The sequence below is a fragment of the Crocuta crocuta genome, unplaced genomic scaffold (assembly GCF_008692635.1).
Source record: "Crocuta crocuta isolate KB4526 unplaced genomic scaffold, BGI_CrCroc_1.0 scaffold142, whole genome shotgun sequence".
Lineage (NCBI taxonomy): Eukaryota > Metazoa > Chordata > Mammalia > Carnivora > Hyaenidae > Crocuta > Crocuta crocuta.
The window spans coordinates 1,414,531-1,428,349 of NW_027528892.1; the positions used below are offsets into that span (position 1 = coordinate 1,414,531).

A 13,819-nucleotide genomic window follows, 5' to 3' on the forward strand; every position below is an offset into this window, starting at 1 on the left:
GATGGGAGGGGTGCTGGGAGCCTCCGGCTGGGCAGCGGGCATCGGACTCTGCCCGCCCACCCCCAGACCCACGGCCTGTGCCTCCCTCTGCTCCACACCCATCCTCCTGGGGAAACTGAGGCGCAGAGAGGGGGACTTGCCTGTGCCCAAGGTCTCCAGCCAGCCGAAGGGGCTGGCTTGCATGTGAGGGAGTTGATCCCCAAGCCCCGAGTTTCCGCCAGAGCAGCCGGGGAGTAGGGGCTGCTTGCTCAGGTGGGTGACCCGGGGGACTGTTTCTGGCACAGCCTGGCTGAGCCCGTGGGAGGCGAAGACCGAGCATGAGTGTGGTTTCCCGTCAGGCATTTTACTGAGGGGCTGGGGGCCCTTGTCATTTGCGGGAGGCAGAGAAGAGACGGNGCGGGTGCCTCAGAGTTTGCTGCGAGGGGGCCGCGTTGAAGGTTTGCGCTGTGGGGTGTGCAAGTGTCCTGCGGCTACACAGTGACACAAACCTCGTGCCCTGCAACCACGTGCGTTTATGCTCTTGCAGTTCTGGAGGTCAGAAGTGCAGGGCGGGTCTCAGGAGCTGCAACCAAGGTGATCCTTCTGGAGGCTTCGCAGGAAGGATCCGCTCCGCGCCCCTGTCGCGTGGCTTTTCCTGCTTCCAAGGCGCCCAGGGCTTCTCCAAACAAGCGGCAGAGCCGGGACCTGGAGGTGACTCGGCGTGTTCGCAGGCAGGTGTGCCCGCGGCCAGCAGCGCCGCAGAGGGGTGAGCGCAGGGCCAGGGCGGGGACCCCCGGGCGGGCAGGCACGGCCGCGGCGGGCGCTGGGCGGTCGTCTCTTGGCCTCTCTCCTTCTCAATCCCTGTCTTGGCCCGGGGCAGCCGTGCGTGCGTGCGTGTGCGTGTGTGTGTGTGTGTGTGTGTGTGTGTGCACAGTCCGGACGCGCATGCGGTGTTGTGGAATAGCCTGGAAGCTTTCCCGTCCTGTCGCTTTCAGGCCCAGAGGGGAATGTCCAGGGTCGCTTGGCAAGGGGCGGTACGGGAGTGGACCCCGGGTCTCTGGAGAACTGGAGGTCGGGGCTCGGGCTCCAGGACAGGCACAAGGCTGCCGCTGTGCGGCTGGGCCGCCCTTTGCGAGCCCGCTCCCAGGCGTGGGCGCCGCCCGCTAGCCAGCCCTGGCCCTCGCCGGGCCGAGCCTCTGGCCTGCGGAGGCTCCGCCAGGGGGCGCCAGCATCCCGGGCGGGGCTGGGAGGCTGTGCGGTGCAGCCCCGCCCTCACGTCTGGGCCCCTCCCTTCTCTGGTCCTGGGTAAGAATCACCCACAGCTGGGAACCGGCTACATCTCATGCTTGGCGAGGACCTGCGCTTCCGGCTCCTACAAGGTCCGCGCCGACAGGGTGTGCTGGACAGTCAGCTGGGTGCTGGATGGGGGAGGCGTCCTGCTTCAGATGGGGAAGCCCTCTCTGAGAAGGTGACAACTGTCCCGCAACCTGAGTGGAAGAGGGGGCAGCCAGGAGCTTCTCAGGCCAAGGGCACAGGGTATGCAAAGGCCCTGAGGCAGGAAGCAAGCTTGAAGGAGCTGAGAGAGAGGAAACAATACGAGGTGAAGTCAGAGAAGCAGACAGGGCCACGCCTGAAGGGCTTTGTAGGCCAAGTAGGAGTTGGGTTTTGGGGGCGCCCGGGTGGCTCAGTCGGTTAACTGTCCGACTTCCGCTCAGATCATGATCTCACAGTCTGTGGGTTCGAGCCCCGTGTCAGGCTCTGTGCTGACAGCTCAGAGCCTGGAGCCGCTTCAGATTCTGTGTCTCCCTCTCTCGCTGCCTCTCCCCCACTCGCTCTCTGTCTCTCAAAATAAAAAGTAAAGATATAAAAACAATTTTAGATAAAAGGAACTGGGTTTTGAAGGCAAGAGTGACGAGGAGCCATGCTGGGTTTGAGGAAGGGGTACTGTCAAGGCCTCAGGGCCCTGCCCCGAACTTCCTTTGCTGCCCTTGCTGTTCCTAGAATGTGGAGACCCCACTCCTAAATCCCTCTGTAATATGGGAGGAGGGAGGGGTGAAGCTGAGATGTCAGGGCCAGGACAGGAGCCCAGACAAAACGTGTCCCTCCTTGCCTCCATCCTGCTCATCTCCTACTGCCCCCAGAGGGACTGTGTTTCCCTTAAAATTTATAGTGAAAATTTACAGGTCACCAGTTTCCTAATGTCCCCAACCCAGAACTCTGAGAGGCCAATGCTATTATATTTGCTTCACATGTTTTCTTCTAAGAGGAGGGGTGTTATCGGCTAAATTGTGTCTCCCCAAATTCATCCGTTGAAGTCCTTAGCCCCATACTTCAAAATGTGACTGTGTTCAGAGATAAGATGTTTGTTTATTTATTTATTTTAATCTTTTTATTTATTTCTGAGAGACAGAGAGAGAGAGAGAGAGCAGGGGAGGGTTAGAGAGAGAGGGAGGCACAGAATCCGAAGCAGGCTCCAGGCTCTGAGCTGGCTGTCAGCACAGAGCCTGATGTGGGGCTCGAACCCACGACCCGTGAGATCATGACCTGACCCGAAGTCGGACGCTTAACTGACTGAACCCCCCAGGCGCCCCAAGGTCTTCAGTTTTAAAAAGTGTTTATTTTTGAGAGAGAGAGAGAGAGAGAGAGAGGCTGCGGGAGGGGCAGAGAGAGAGAGAGAGAGAGAGAGAGAGAGAGAGGGAGACTGAGAATCCAAAACAGGCTCCAGGCTCTGAGCTGTCAGCACAGAGCCCGACATGGGGCTCGAACTCACAAACTGTGAGATCATGACCTGAGCCAAAAATTGGATGCTTAACCAGCTGAGCCACCCAGGCGCTCCAGAAACAAGGTCTTTCAAGAGGTGACTAAGTTAGGGGCGCCTGGGTGGCTTAGTTGGTTAAGCGTCCGACTTTCGCTTAGGTCATGGTTTCGCGGTTCGTGGGTTCGAGCCCCGCGTCGGGCTCTGTGCTGACTGCCAGCTCAGAGCCTGGAGCCTGCTTCAGTCTGTGACTCCCTCTCTCTCTGACCCTCCCCTGCTCACGCTGTCTCTCTCTCTCTCCTAGAAATAAAAAAAAAAAAAAGAGGTGACTAAGTTAAAATGAAGTCCTATGTCTGAGCCTACTCCAATTTGCCTGGTTTCCTTATATGAAGAGGCGTTTGGGAGACCATGTGAAGACACAAGAAGAAGACAGATGCCCACAAGCCAAGGAGAGAGGACTCAGGAGAAACCAACCCTGCCCACACCTTGATCTTGGACTTCTAGTTTCCGGAAATGTAAGAAAATAAATTTCTGTTGCCTTGAGTCACCCAGCCTGTGGGACTTTGTTAGAGTGAACCTAGCAAAGTAACACAAGAAGTGTATTAGTTACCTATGCTGTGTAACAAAAAAACCCACAAATACCATGGCACGAAATAGTGTACACTAATTTTCTCCCAGTTTGCATGGGTCAGGAGTCCATGCACCACAGCTCACTGGGTCCTCTGCTCAGGGGCTCACGGGGCCTTGATCACAGGGCTGTGATCAAGGTGTAGGTGGCGGCTGCAGTCTTATCTGGGGCTGGGGTCCTCTTCCAGGCTCACATGGAAGAATTCATTTCCTCTCATCTGAAGAACTCATGGAGGTGGATGGCTTCAAGGCCAGCAGGAGAATCACCGATGTTTCATGTGTCTGACTTCTAGACCCAATTTTAAAGAGCTTGCCTGATTATATCAGGCCCACCCAGGACAACCTTTCTGTATTAGGGATCTTCAAGGAAGCTAAACTAATAGGATCTATATTTGTATCTATATCATCTGTATCTATTCTATCTATACATATAGACACACACACACAGAGATGTTACATATATTACATATATAAAGAAATCTACTGTAAGGAATTGGCTTGTGCCACTATGGAGGCTGAGAAGTCCCATGATCTGCTATCAGCATGCTGGAGCCAAGAAAGCCAGTGGTGTGGTTCCAAGTCTTTTTTTTTTTTAATTTTTTAATGTTTTATTTATTTCTGAGAGAGAAAAGCATGAGCGGGGGGGGGTCAGAGAGAGAGGGAGACACAGAATCTGAAACAGGCTCCAGGCTCTGAGCTGTCAGCACAGAGCCCGACACGGGGCTCGAACCCATGAACCATGAGATCATGACCTGAGCTAAAGTCAGACGCTTAACCGACTGAGCCACCCAGGCGCCCCGGTGTGGTTCCAAGTCTTAAGAACCAGAGAGGCCATGGGTGGATTCCAGTGGGTCTGAAAGCCTGAGGACCAGAAGTGCAGAGGGCCAGCAAAGATCAGCGTTCCAGCTCAGTCAGGTAGAGATTGAGTCCCACCTTCCTCTGCCTTTTTGTTCCAGTCAGGACCTCCGTGGATTGGGTGGGTGATGCCCACCCACACTGGGGAGGGCCATTGGCTTGACTCAGTCTGCTGATGCAAATGCTAATCTCTTCCAGAAACACCTTGGCAGACATGCCCAGAAATCGTGTTTAACCAGATACCTGAGCATCCTGGGGCTCAGTCGGTTAGTCAACACATAAAATTAATCATTACATTTCCTTTTGGTTAACATCAACTGATGGGGAGCCTTGACTGCACTTGCCAAAATCTCTTCACCTTTGCCAAATCACATAACCTATCACAGAAGTGCCGTCCATCACGCTCGCAGGCCACTTGAAGAGAAGGCACTTGGTGTACAAGGACATGGGTCATTGGAGATTGTCATGGTAAGTGGTGCTCCTCCTGGGGAGGGCATTTAGTGTATCTGTCTCCGTCCACATTTTTGTACTTAAAACAGACGGGTCTGTTTTCCAGGTAGAGATGGGACTATGTGACCTGGTGTCTGCCTGGTTCTCCCAGGGAAGGGCGAGGAAGCTCCTGTGCACTGGGCCTTGATCTCGCTTGTGGGTACCTGCAAGACGGGCTTGGATGGGGGTAGACTCTGGGGCTGGAGACATTCCCAGTTAAATCACTTCCGGGTCACAGGACTCACTTCCTGGCTACAGGATGTTACATCACTTCCTGACTATAGGATGTGTATCACTTCCTGGTTCTGTGTCTGGCCAAGAGACTTTAGAGAGCCTCTATTTATTACCCACCCGCCCATCCTCCCCCCACGAGTGAAGTGGGGATAACACCCCTTCCCTGGAAAGAGGCCTATTCGGGCAGGGCTGGCAGGGCACCCATGGGAGCCACAAGAGATGTCAGAAAGGAGCATCCTTAGTCTGTGGGAGGCACAGGCTGGCCCTCTTGGCTCCTGCGCACACTCCAGCCCCCCTGCTCTGCATCTCTGCTCTCTTCCTGTACTTGGGTGAAAATGGATATTTTACTTTTAGTCTCTGGCCCTGGGAATCCTGTCTTTGGTCCGGATACCTCCTGTTGTGTGTCAGGGGGAGATGGGTGCTCCAGGACACACCCCCCCCCCAGCCCCTAATCCTCTCCTAAGTGAGCCCAGGTGGCGCCATTACCAAGGCAACGGGCTGAGTGGCCCAAACCAGAATCCAATGTCCATTCAGCCCAACACCACGCATCTCCTCCTTCCAGAGGAAAGCGATGTGGGTTGGAGGGCTTGAGTATGTGGGGACCAGGAGCACTGGTGCGGGCACAGTGAGTGGGGCCTGAGCCCCCTCCCCACCCTGTGATCACAAGGGGCCCAGACTCTGACCCTTGTTGGGCCACCCTGGAGCTGGACTGTTCCAGAAGCCCAGGACACATCTCCCACCACCCACAGTGTGGCTGACAGGGTTGGTGAGGGGAAGAGTGTGAGGAAGAGGGAAAGGTCCAGGTTCCCAATTATTTCCAGGGTTTCTCTTCTCCTTTGACTACTAGTGAGGTGGGGCTGCCTTTCTCTGGGTGTGTGTGTGTCACCCTTATCAATTTTTTTTTTTTTGGCTGACAGCTTTGGGATGGCAGTAAACAGAGAGGGACAAACCCCCATGCACACAGGGCCTTTGGGGCCTAAGTAACAGCCTAGGACACTAGGAAGGGTCACGTAGGTTTTGGCTGCCTTCAAAGCCTGCAGTCCCCACTCCCAGCTCTGTCCACTGGGATGAACGGTTCCCATGAATGATATCTGGCTGGCCAGGTCGGGGAGAGAGGCTCAGAGGGACCGGGCTGGACAAGATGCCTGATCTATGTGGACGGGGCTAGTCCCCTGGAGAGAAGGTGGAGATCAGGGCAGGAATGTTGATAGCCACCCTACAGTGCACAGGACGGCCCTCAAAACAAAGAACGACCTGGCCCAAGTGTCACTAGTGTCAAGGCTGGGAAACTGTTGGATGACTTGAAGAAGTCAGTATGGCTCAAAGGCTGAAGCCATGGGGGTGGGGATGACGTGGAAAGGAGGGAGAGGGGATCCGGGACAGCTCAGCGGTTCCCTAAGGCCCCAGGCCTCCGAGAAGCAGGCGCCGCAGGGTCCAGCTTCCGGTACAACTGCGCAGGCCCGGGAACTGCGAGCGCTTAGGACCTCTGCGGAGTGGGGGTGGGGGAACAGGAAGCACTGCAGGCCTCAGTTTCCCGACGACGGGAAATTAGAGACCCAGGGCCTGGGCGTGGGGGTCAGGCCAGGAATGACCACACCCGTCATGGGCTAAGCCCGTTCGGAAACCGCGCAGCTGGAGAGGGCAGACGAGAGGGTAGCNGGATGACTTTGGGTACCGCCAAAACGACCAAGGCGGTCGGGATCCGGGGAGGACTACAACTCCCAGGATGCAGTGCGCCGCCTGCGCCAGGGAGGGAGCGACGGCTGCAGGCCCGCGGGAAGGGTGGGGCGGGGCCTCGGCGCACGTGGCGTCGTGACGCGCCGACGGNGTGAGGAAGGCTTATCTCGCTAAAGAGCACTGGCAGTGCCGCAGACATTGGAGGAAATGCCTCAGAGCCTCGGTGGCTTCCAGGCAGACACTAGCTTAGCTCAGCAAAGGTGGAGATTGGTGTGCCCTAGGAGCACCCTCTTAAAGGGGAAGTCGGGCCTGATGGAAGGGTGTGGTCCGGCCTTTTGAAGGGGATGCTCTTTATTAGACTAGATGGGTCCAGCTGTTCCTGAGAACGGATGGCTCCTATCTAAGGCGTGCTCGGCCTTCCGAAAGGCACGTGCAGCTTCCTGGGATAATTAGCGTTAAGACACTAATTTTTAAAAGAAAACTTTTTTTTTTTAACGTTTATTTTTGAGAGACAGAGAGCGAGCGGGGGAGGGGCAGAGAGAGAGGGACCCAGAGAAATCGAAGCAGGCTCCAGGCTTGGAGCTGTCAGCACAGAGCCCCACACGGGACTCGAACTCACGCAAGATCATGAGCTGAGCCAAAGTCCGACGCTTAACCGGCTGAGCCACTCAGGCGCCCCGAGGATGCCCATCATTTTAAAGGGAATCTTTGTAGCCTGCCCAAAGGGGATGCCCAGCCCTTTTACATTAGATGTGTGCTCACTCCGTGTCAGACGTTATTTTAGGCGCTGGGGTGCAACAGTGATTAAGAAGCCACTAGCATTGAGAGGGGAGAGGCTAGGGATCCTGTTAAGCCCCCTGCAGTGCAGGGCCTTCCCACTGGTCCAGCCCCAGATCTCAGCAGCGCGGAGGCTGGGAAACGCTGCTCAAAAGCAGGTTAGAAGGGGCTGAGTGCTACAGAGAATGAAAGAAGGGAACGAGAATGGGGAGCGTTGGAAGGGGTTGCAGATTTAGGTCTGATGCAGGGCATGTCTCCCGGAGGTGACCTGTCAGCAAGGACACTGGCGGGAAGGGGCTCCAGGCGGTGACTAGATGGCGTGGGGGTCTGAGAGGCTAGAGGAAGTCGGGAGGGGAGGAGGCCGTGGGCACCTAAGAGATTTGTCTCCTCTGAAATGGGAGCTGGGGCAGGTCTTTGGCACGTTCCCCGCAGCCTCTGTGTGGGGAACATACCAGAGGTAGGAAGAAAAAGGGTGGAAACAGGGAAGTCTGTTTTGGGAAGCTGTTGCAGCTGCCCCGGAGGGACACGTTGGTGCCCTGGACAGAGGTGACAGTGGGGGACTTGCAGAGAAGTGTCCAGGTTCCAAACATGGCCTTGCTGGAACAGGGGAACCAGCTGCCGGATTGGTCGTAGACGGGGAGAGAACGAGAGGCCGCCTGAGTAAGAATAGAGCGGCTTTCAGTGATGGAGAAGATTGTGGGGGATGAACGGAGAGCGCAGGAGCAACAAAGAAAAGAAAAAACGAGTTAGATCTGGAGCATGTTAAGTCTGAGTTGTCCGCTAGGCGTCCACGTGACACACTGGAGCGGGGTTGGAGGTCAGAGGAGAGGCGTCAAATAGAGCTGCATTTGAGAGTCATCCTGTTTAGACTGAGACCCTGAGGGTGAGTGAGGGCTCCCAGGGACACAGTGTGGATGAGGAAGAGGACCAAGGCTCAGCAGAGCCCCGGGCTCTCCTACAGTCACAAGTCAGGGAGACAAGAAGGAACCAGTGCCCCGAAGTGAGGAGAGTGGCTAAAGGAAGGAGGGACCATGGTATTTGGCACCAGGGAGGCCGTGGATGGAGTGGAGGATCCGAGTGTCAGGGTTTGACATGGGAACAAACATGTATTGACCGCACTTTTGAGTAGCTTTGCTGCAAAGGGGATGGAGAGAGAGAAGGCCATAGCTGGAGGGGGTGGTGGTGGAATTTTTTTATTTTTTTAATGTTTATTTTTGAGAGAGAGAGACAGAACATGCACAGGGGAGGGGCAGAGAGAGAGGGAGACACAAAATCTGAAGCAGGCTCCAGGCTCCGAGCTGTCAGCACAGAGCCCGATGCGGGGCTCAGACCCACAACCCACAAGATCATGACCTGAGCCGAAGTCGGATGCTTAACCAGCTGAGCCATCCAGGCGCCCCTGAAGGTTTTAAGGTTATTTATTTTTGAGAGAAAGCATGAGCAGGGGAGGAAAGAGGGAGAGAGAGAATCCCAAGCAGGCTCTGAACTGTCAGTGCAGAGCCCGACATGGGGTTCGAACCTAGGAACCATGAGATCATGACTTGAGCCAAAATCAAGAGTCATTGTTTACCAGTTTAGCCACCCAGTTGCCCCTGTTGTTTATTAATGGGAGATGTAGCTTGTGTGTACATGGATGGGAACGGGTCAGGCGAGGAGGAAAGTAGTGGGAAGTCCGAGTCCATGGGCCAGAAGCAGGCAGGTGTGGGGTGGGGTGGGGATTCTCAGCCTCAGCACTGTCGCTGTGCCGGACCCTCCCATGCACTGTAGGGTGTCGAGCAGCATCCCTGGTGTCCCCCTCCCTAGATGCCCAGGAGCACCGGCCCCTCCAGTCGTGACAACTTAGCATCTGCAAGCTTTGCCGGGTGTCCCCTGGGGTGGGAGAGAGGCGATCGCTGTCCTTGAGAATCACCGCTACAGTGGTTGGAATGTGGCAACATTCTCTGATTGCATTTGTTTTTTCAGTAGCAAGATCAATGGCAGGGTCACCCGCTAAGAGCAGGCGGGGAGAGGGGAGAGGTTTGAGGGGAACAGAAACATGTCTGAGTGCCACCTGTTGGGTGGGGGTGGGGGGAATGGACTAGAAGAATGCAGTATGCGCAGTGCTGGGAACCTGGAGATTCGTGGGCATGAGTGCACAGGGTTACTGAAACTAGAGGTGGCTGCCTGGCTCCATGGGAAAGTGTGTGACTCTTGGCCTTGGAGTTGCCAGTTCGAGCATCACTCTGGTTGTGGAAATTACTTAAAAAATAAAATCTAAAAAAAAAAAAACATTTTTTTTTAAAGGGAGACCAAAGGCAGGCAGGAGGTGAGGATGTGGGTGGGGATGCAGAGTGGTTATGGATCTGGTGGAGTTTAGGGATTTTTGATTAAGGTACGAGGGGGAATAGGCAAGCAGGGGTGGGGGGTGGAGAGCCGAATGCTCACCGGGGCTTCCGTTGCAGCAGCGGTGGGATCCAGAGCTGAGGCAGGGTGCACGCTGAGCTCGTTAGAGGGAGCGGGCTCCAGCATCAGAGGCCTGTGCAAGAGAGGGCCCAGGCCGTCTTCCTCGACAGTGCCTGTCTTTAGAGAGGAGGAGCTTAGTCCTAAAGGAAGTGCTTGGCCTCCTAAAGACCAGGTCCCACCTTCTCACATTTGTCCAGCCTCTTGGGGGAGGGGGGGGGATGATCTGCATCCTGTGGCTGGTGAGCACGTGTCCCAGTTTGCCAGAAGTTTCTGCTTTAGCACCTAAGGGCTTGCTTTGGCGCATACCTGGACCACTGGGGGCCCTAATCTTAAGGGAGGCTCCCTGCGGCGCGGGCGGGCTGGGGACGCACCCTCTGTGACTCCCAGGGCGAACGTGTGTGTGTCCCAGTTGAGAAGACTGGTGTTGGGGTGGAGGTGGGGCGGGGCTCCTGCCTCCCCCTGACGCCGAGTCTCCCCCCCCCCCTCAGGTGTGATGGTCGGCTCCCACGCGGACATGGCGCCCGCCTCTACCTCGGAGGGGCCTGCGGAGAAGCCCGGCCCCACGGCCCCCGCCCCGACGGCGCAGTACGAGTGCGGGGAGTGCGGCAAGTCATTCCGGTGGTCGTCCCGGCTCCTCCACCACCAGCGCACGCACACTGGGGAGCGGCCCTACAAGTGTCCCGAGTGCCCCAAGGCCTTCAAGGGCTCCTCGGCCCTGCTCTACCACCAGCGGGGCCACACCGGCGAGCGGCCCTACCAGTGCCCCGACTGCCCCAAGGCCTTCAAGCGCTCGTCGCTGCTGCAGATCCACCGCAGCGTGCACACGGGCCTGCGGGCCTTCACCTGCGGCCAGTGCGGCCTGGCCTTCAAGTGGTCGTCGCACTACCAGTACCACCTGCGGCAGCACACGGGCGAGCGGCCCTACCCGTGCCCCGACTGCCCCAAGGCCTTCAAGAACTCGTCCAGCCTGCGGCGCCACCGGCACGTGCACACGGGCGAGCGGCCCTACACCTGCGGCGTCTGCGGCAAGAGCTTCACCCAGAGCACCAACCTGCGGCAGCACCAGCGCGTGCACACGGGCGAGCGGCCCTTCCGCTGCCCGCTCTGCCCCAAGACCTTCACGCACTCGTCCAACCTGCTGCTGCACCAGCGCACCCCCGGGGCCGCGGCCCCCGCCCCCGCCCCCAGCAGAGCCGCCCCAGACCCTNCTACAAATGCGCCGAGTGCGGCAAGGCCTTCAAGGGCTCCTCGGGGCTGCGCTACCACCTTCGGGACCACACCGGCGAGCGCCCGTACCAGTGCGGCGAGTGCGGCAAGGCCTTCAAGCGCTCGTCGCTGCTGGCCATCCACCAGCGCGTGCACACGGGCCTGCGGGCCTTCACCTGCGGCCAGTGCGGCCTCACCTTCAAGTGGTCGTCGCACTACCAGTACCACCTGCGGCTGCACTCGGGCGAGCGGCCGTACGCCTGCGGGGAGTGCGGCAAGGCCTTCCGCAACACGTCGTGCCTGCGGCGCCACCGGCACGTGCACACGGGCGAGCGGCCGCACGCCTGCGGCGTCTGCGGCAAGAGCTTCGCGCAGACGTCCAACCTGCGGCAGCACCAGCGCGTGCACACGGGCGAGCGGCCCTTCCGCTGCCCGCTCTGCCCCAAGACNGCCAGGCAGCCCCCAACTCCCAGACGTTTCTCCTGGTGCAGACCGCTCAGGGCCTCCAGCTCATCCCCAGCAGCGTCCAGCCGCCCACGCCGCCGCCGCCGCCCGCTCCCGCCAAGCTCATCCTGCTGCCGTCCCCTGGTGCTGCTGCGGGGAACGGCCGTGGGAGGCAGGGCCCGCGCGCAGCTGGGAAATCTGGTCAGGGGCCTGGAGTAGTATGGCTGCCCGGTCCTGGGGGACTAGGGGTTCAGGGCGGGGGCAACGCAGGGGCCAGTGGGGGAGGGCAGAGCCTGATCGTTCTACAGAATGTAGGGGGTGGGGAGACAGGCCCCCAGGAAGTGAGTGGGGTCCAGCTGCAGCCTCTCCGGCCAGCCCCGGAAGTAACCGCGGTCCAGCTCCAGCCGGCCCAGGAGGTGACCACGGTCCAGCTCCAGCCGGCCCAGGAGGTGACCACGGTCCAGCTCCAGCCTGTGGCAGGCCAGCTGCCCAATCCCAGTGGGGCAGCTGTGACCACCGACGCCCCCAATCTGCTGGTGGTTCAGAGCGGTGCGGCCGAGGAGTTGCTGGCCGGTCCCGGCCCTGGGGAGCCAGGTGACGGTGAGGCCGGTACTGGTGTCGTCCAGGACGTGCTTTTTGAGACGCTGCAGACGGACGAGGGGCTGCAGAGCGTCCTGGTGTTGAGCGGCGCAGATGGGGAACAGACCCAGCTGTGTGTGCAGGAGGTAGAGACGCTACCCCCTGGGCTGGCCGAGCCTCCTGCCCCCGGCCCACCGGGACAGAAACTGCTCATCATCCGTAGTGCTCCCGCCGCTGAACTGCTGGAGAACAGCAGTGGTGCGGGAGGCGCCGCCACCCTGCAGCTGCTGGCCCCACCCCCGCCCGGCCAAGCCTCCGTCCCAGTGGGCATCTCCACAGCTCCCGCCTCCCAGATGGTACAAGTGGTGCCCACCGGCCCTGCCCCGGGAGGCATGGCCCCGCAGGCCCTGCCCTCCATCCAGATTGTCCAGACTCTGCCCGCAGTCCAGCTGGTGCATACGTTTTGAGTAGAACCACTGGTATCTCTTCCTGCCCCACACAGCGACCTGGACGCACTGCTTGGGCTGGGCTAGGGGTAGGTAGGGGAGCTGCAGGCCGGGCTGGCTAATAAAGACGAGAACCTCCTCCTCTGGGTTTTGCTTTCTGGGCGATGGGGGAGGGGGGCCTGTCACGGTCATAGCCATCACTTGGGAGTTTGGAGTCTTGTATCTCTTGCTTCCTGGCTCGCAGGTGACTGACTGCGATTTGCGGCCAGCCACTTCTAGGTCAGGTTCTGTTATTCCCTTAAACAAGATGCAGGGGGCGGGGGGTGGGGGGGGCACCTGGGTGGCTCAGTGGTTAAGCGACTGACTTCAGCTCAGGTCATGATCTCATGGTTTGTGAGTCTGAGCCCCACGTTTGGCTCTGTGCTGACGGCTCAGAGGCTGGAGCCTGCTTCTCCTTCTGTGTCTTCCTCTGCCCCTCCTCGCTCGCGCGGAGTGTCTCTGTCTCTCTCTCTCAAATAAGTACGCATTAAATTTATTAAAAAGATGCAGTAGTCACTGTAACGGGGAAGCATTAGAGTCCAGAATCCTGCTTCTGCTTGTTCTCTGTAAGTCGCCCCCACCACTCTCCTCATCTGAAACATGGGTGGGTGGGAGTCCAGGTGGGCTGTGGCGGAGGTTCCTGGGGCAGGGAGCCTGGGAGCTAGTGGGCCCAGGGTACGGCCCCTCCCGTGAGTGCCCCGGAGCCAATGAGAATTGACTCGGTCCCATCACCGCCCGCCCCCGGTTCCCCATGCGGTTCTCCGCTTGCTTAGCAACCAGGGAAGGTCGGGAAGAGAACGCGCGCTCCTCCGCTGCCGCCCGGTAAGTACCACGCCTGCCACCCGCCTGCGGCTGCTCCGGTCTCCGCCCGCTACCCCAACCCCGCGGGGGTCGCAGGGCCCAGCTCTGGTCCCTCCCAGCCCCAGCGCAGAATCCTGCCGCGATGCTTGGCAACCGTTGCTAAGGCCGAGCACAGGCCCCGCCCCCGCTGAGCGCGAGCCCAACGTCACTTCCGCAGGCGACCCCTTCCCGACCCTGCTGCCCCACATCTAGTGAAAGGATCGAAGCCACCCGCACAGGTTCTTGCTGGTGCCTGCTGCTGTGGCGCGGGTCGGGGACGACTGTGGGGCGGGGAGCGTNCGGACTCCTGGAAAGGGATCGCTCCCTCCTAAGCGGCTTTCTGGGTCGGTCCCTTCTTTTTCTGGTGCCTTCTTTCTACCCTCAGGGTCAGAAAGGTTTTTCATAGCTGGAGGGCCGTGGGGCCACCCCG

General features: G+C 58.8%; 2 protein-coding genes across 2 annotated transcripts in view; both read left to right on the forward strand.

Moving 5' to 3' along the window:
• Positions 1–10,323: 10,323 nt before the first annotated feature.
• Positions 10,324–12,649, forward strand: ZNF628 (zinc finger protein 628). Its single transcript, XM_077756935.1, is given in 3 exon segments — positions 10,324–11,015; positions 11,060–11,494; positions 11,497–12,649. Coding segments are annotated over 3 exon segments (2,157 nt in total). The 5' UTR covers positions 10,324–10,328; the 3' UTR covers positions 12,532–12,649.
• Positions 12,650–13,300: 651 nt separating this feature from the next.
• Positions 13,301–13,819, forward strand: part of NAT14 (N-acetyltransferase 14 (putative)) — a 2,056-nt gene continuing 1,537 nt past the window's right edge. Inside the window, exons 1-2 of the mRNA XM_077756936.1 lie at positions 13,301–13,371; positions 13,603–13,672. Coding sequence (XP_077613062.1) covers positions 13,301–13,371; positions 13,603–13,672 — 141 coding nt within the window. The remainder of the gene's footprint in view (positions 13,372–13,602; positions 13,673–13,819) is intronic.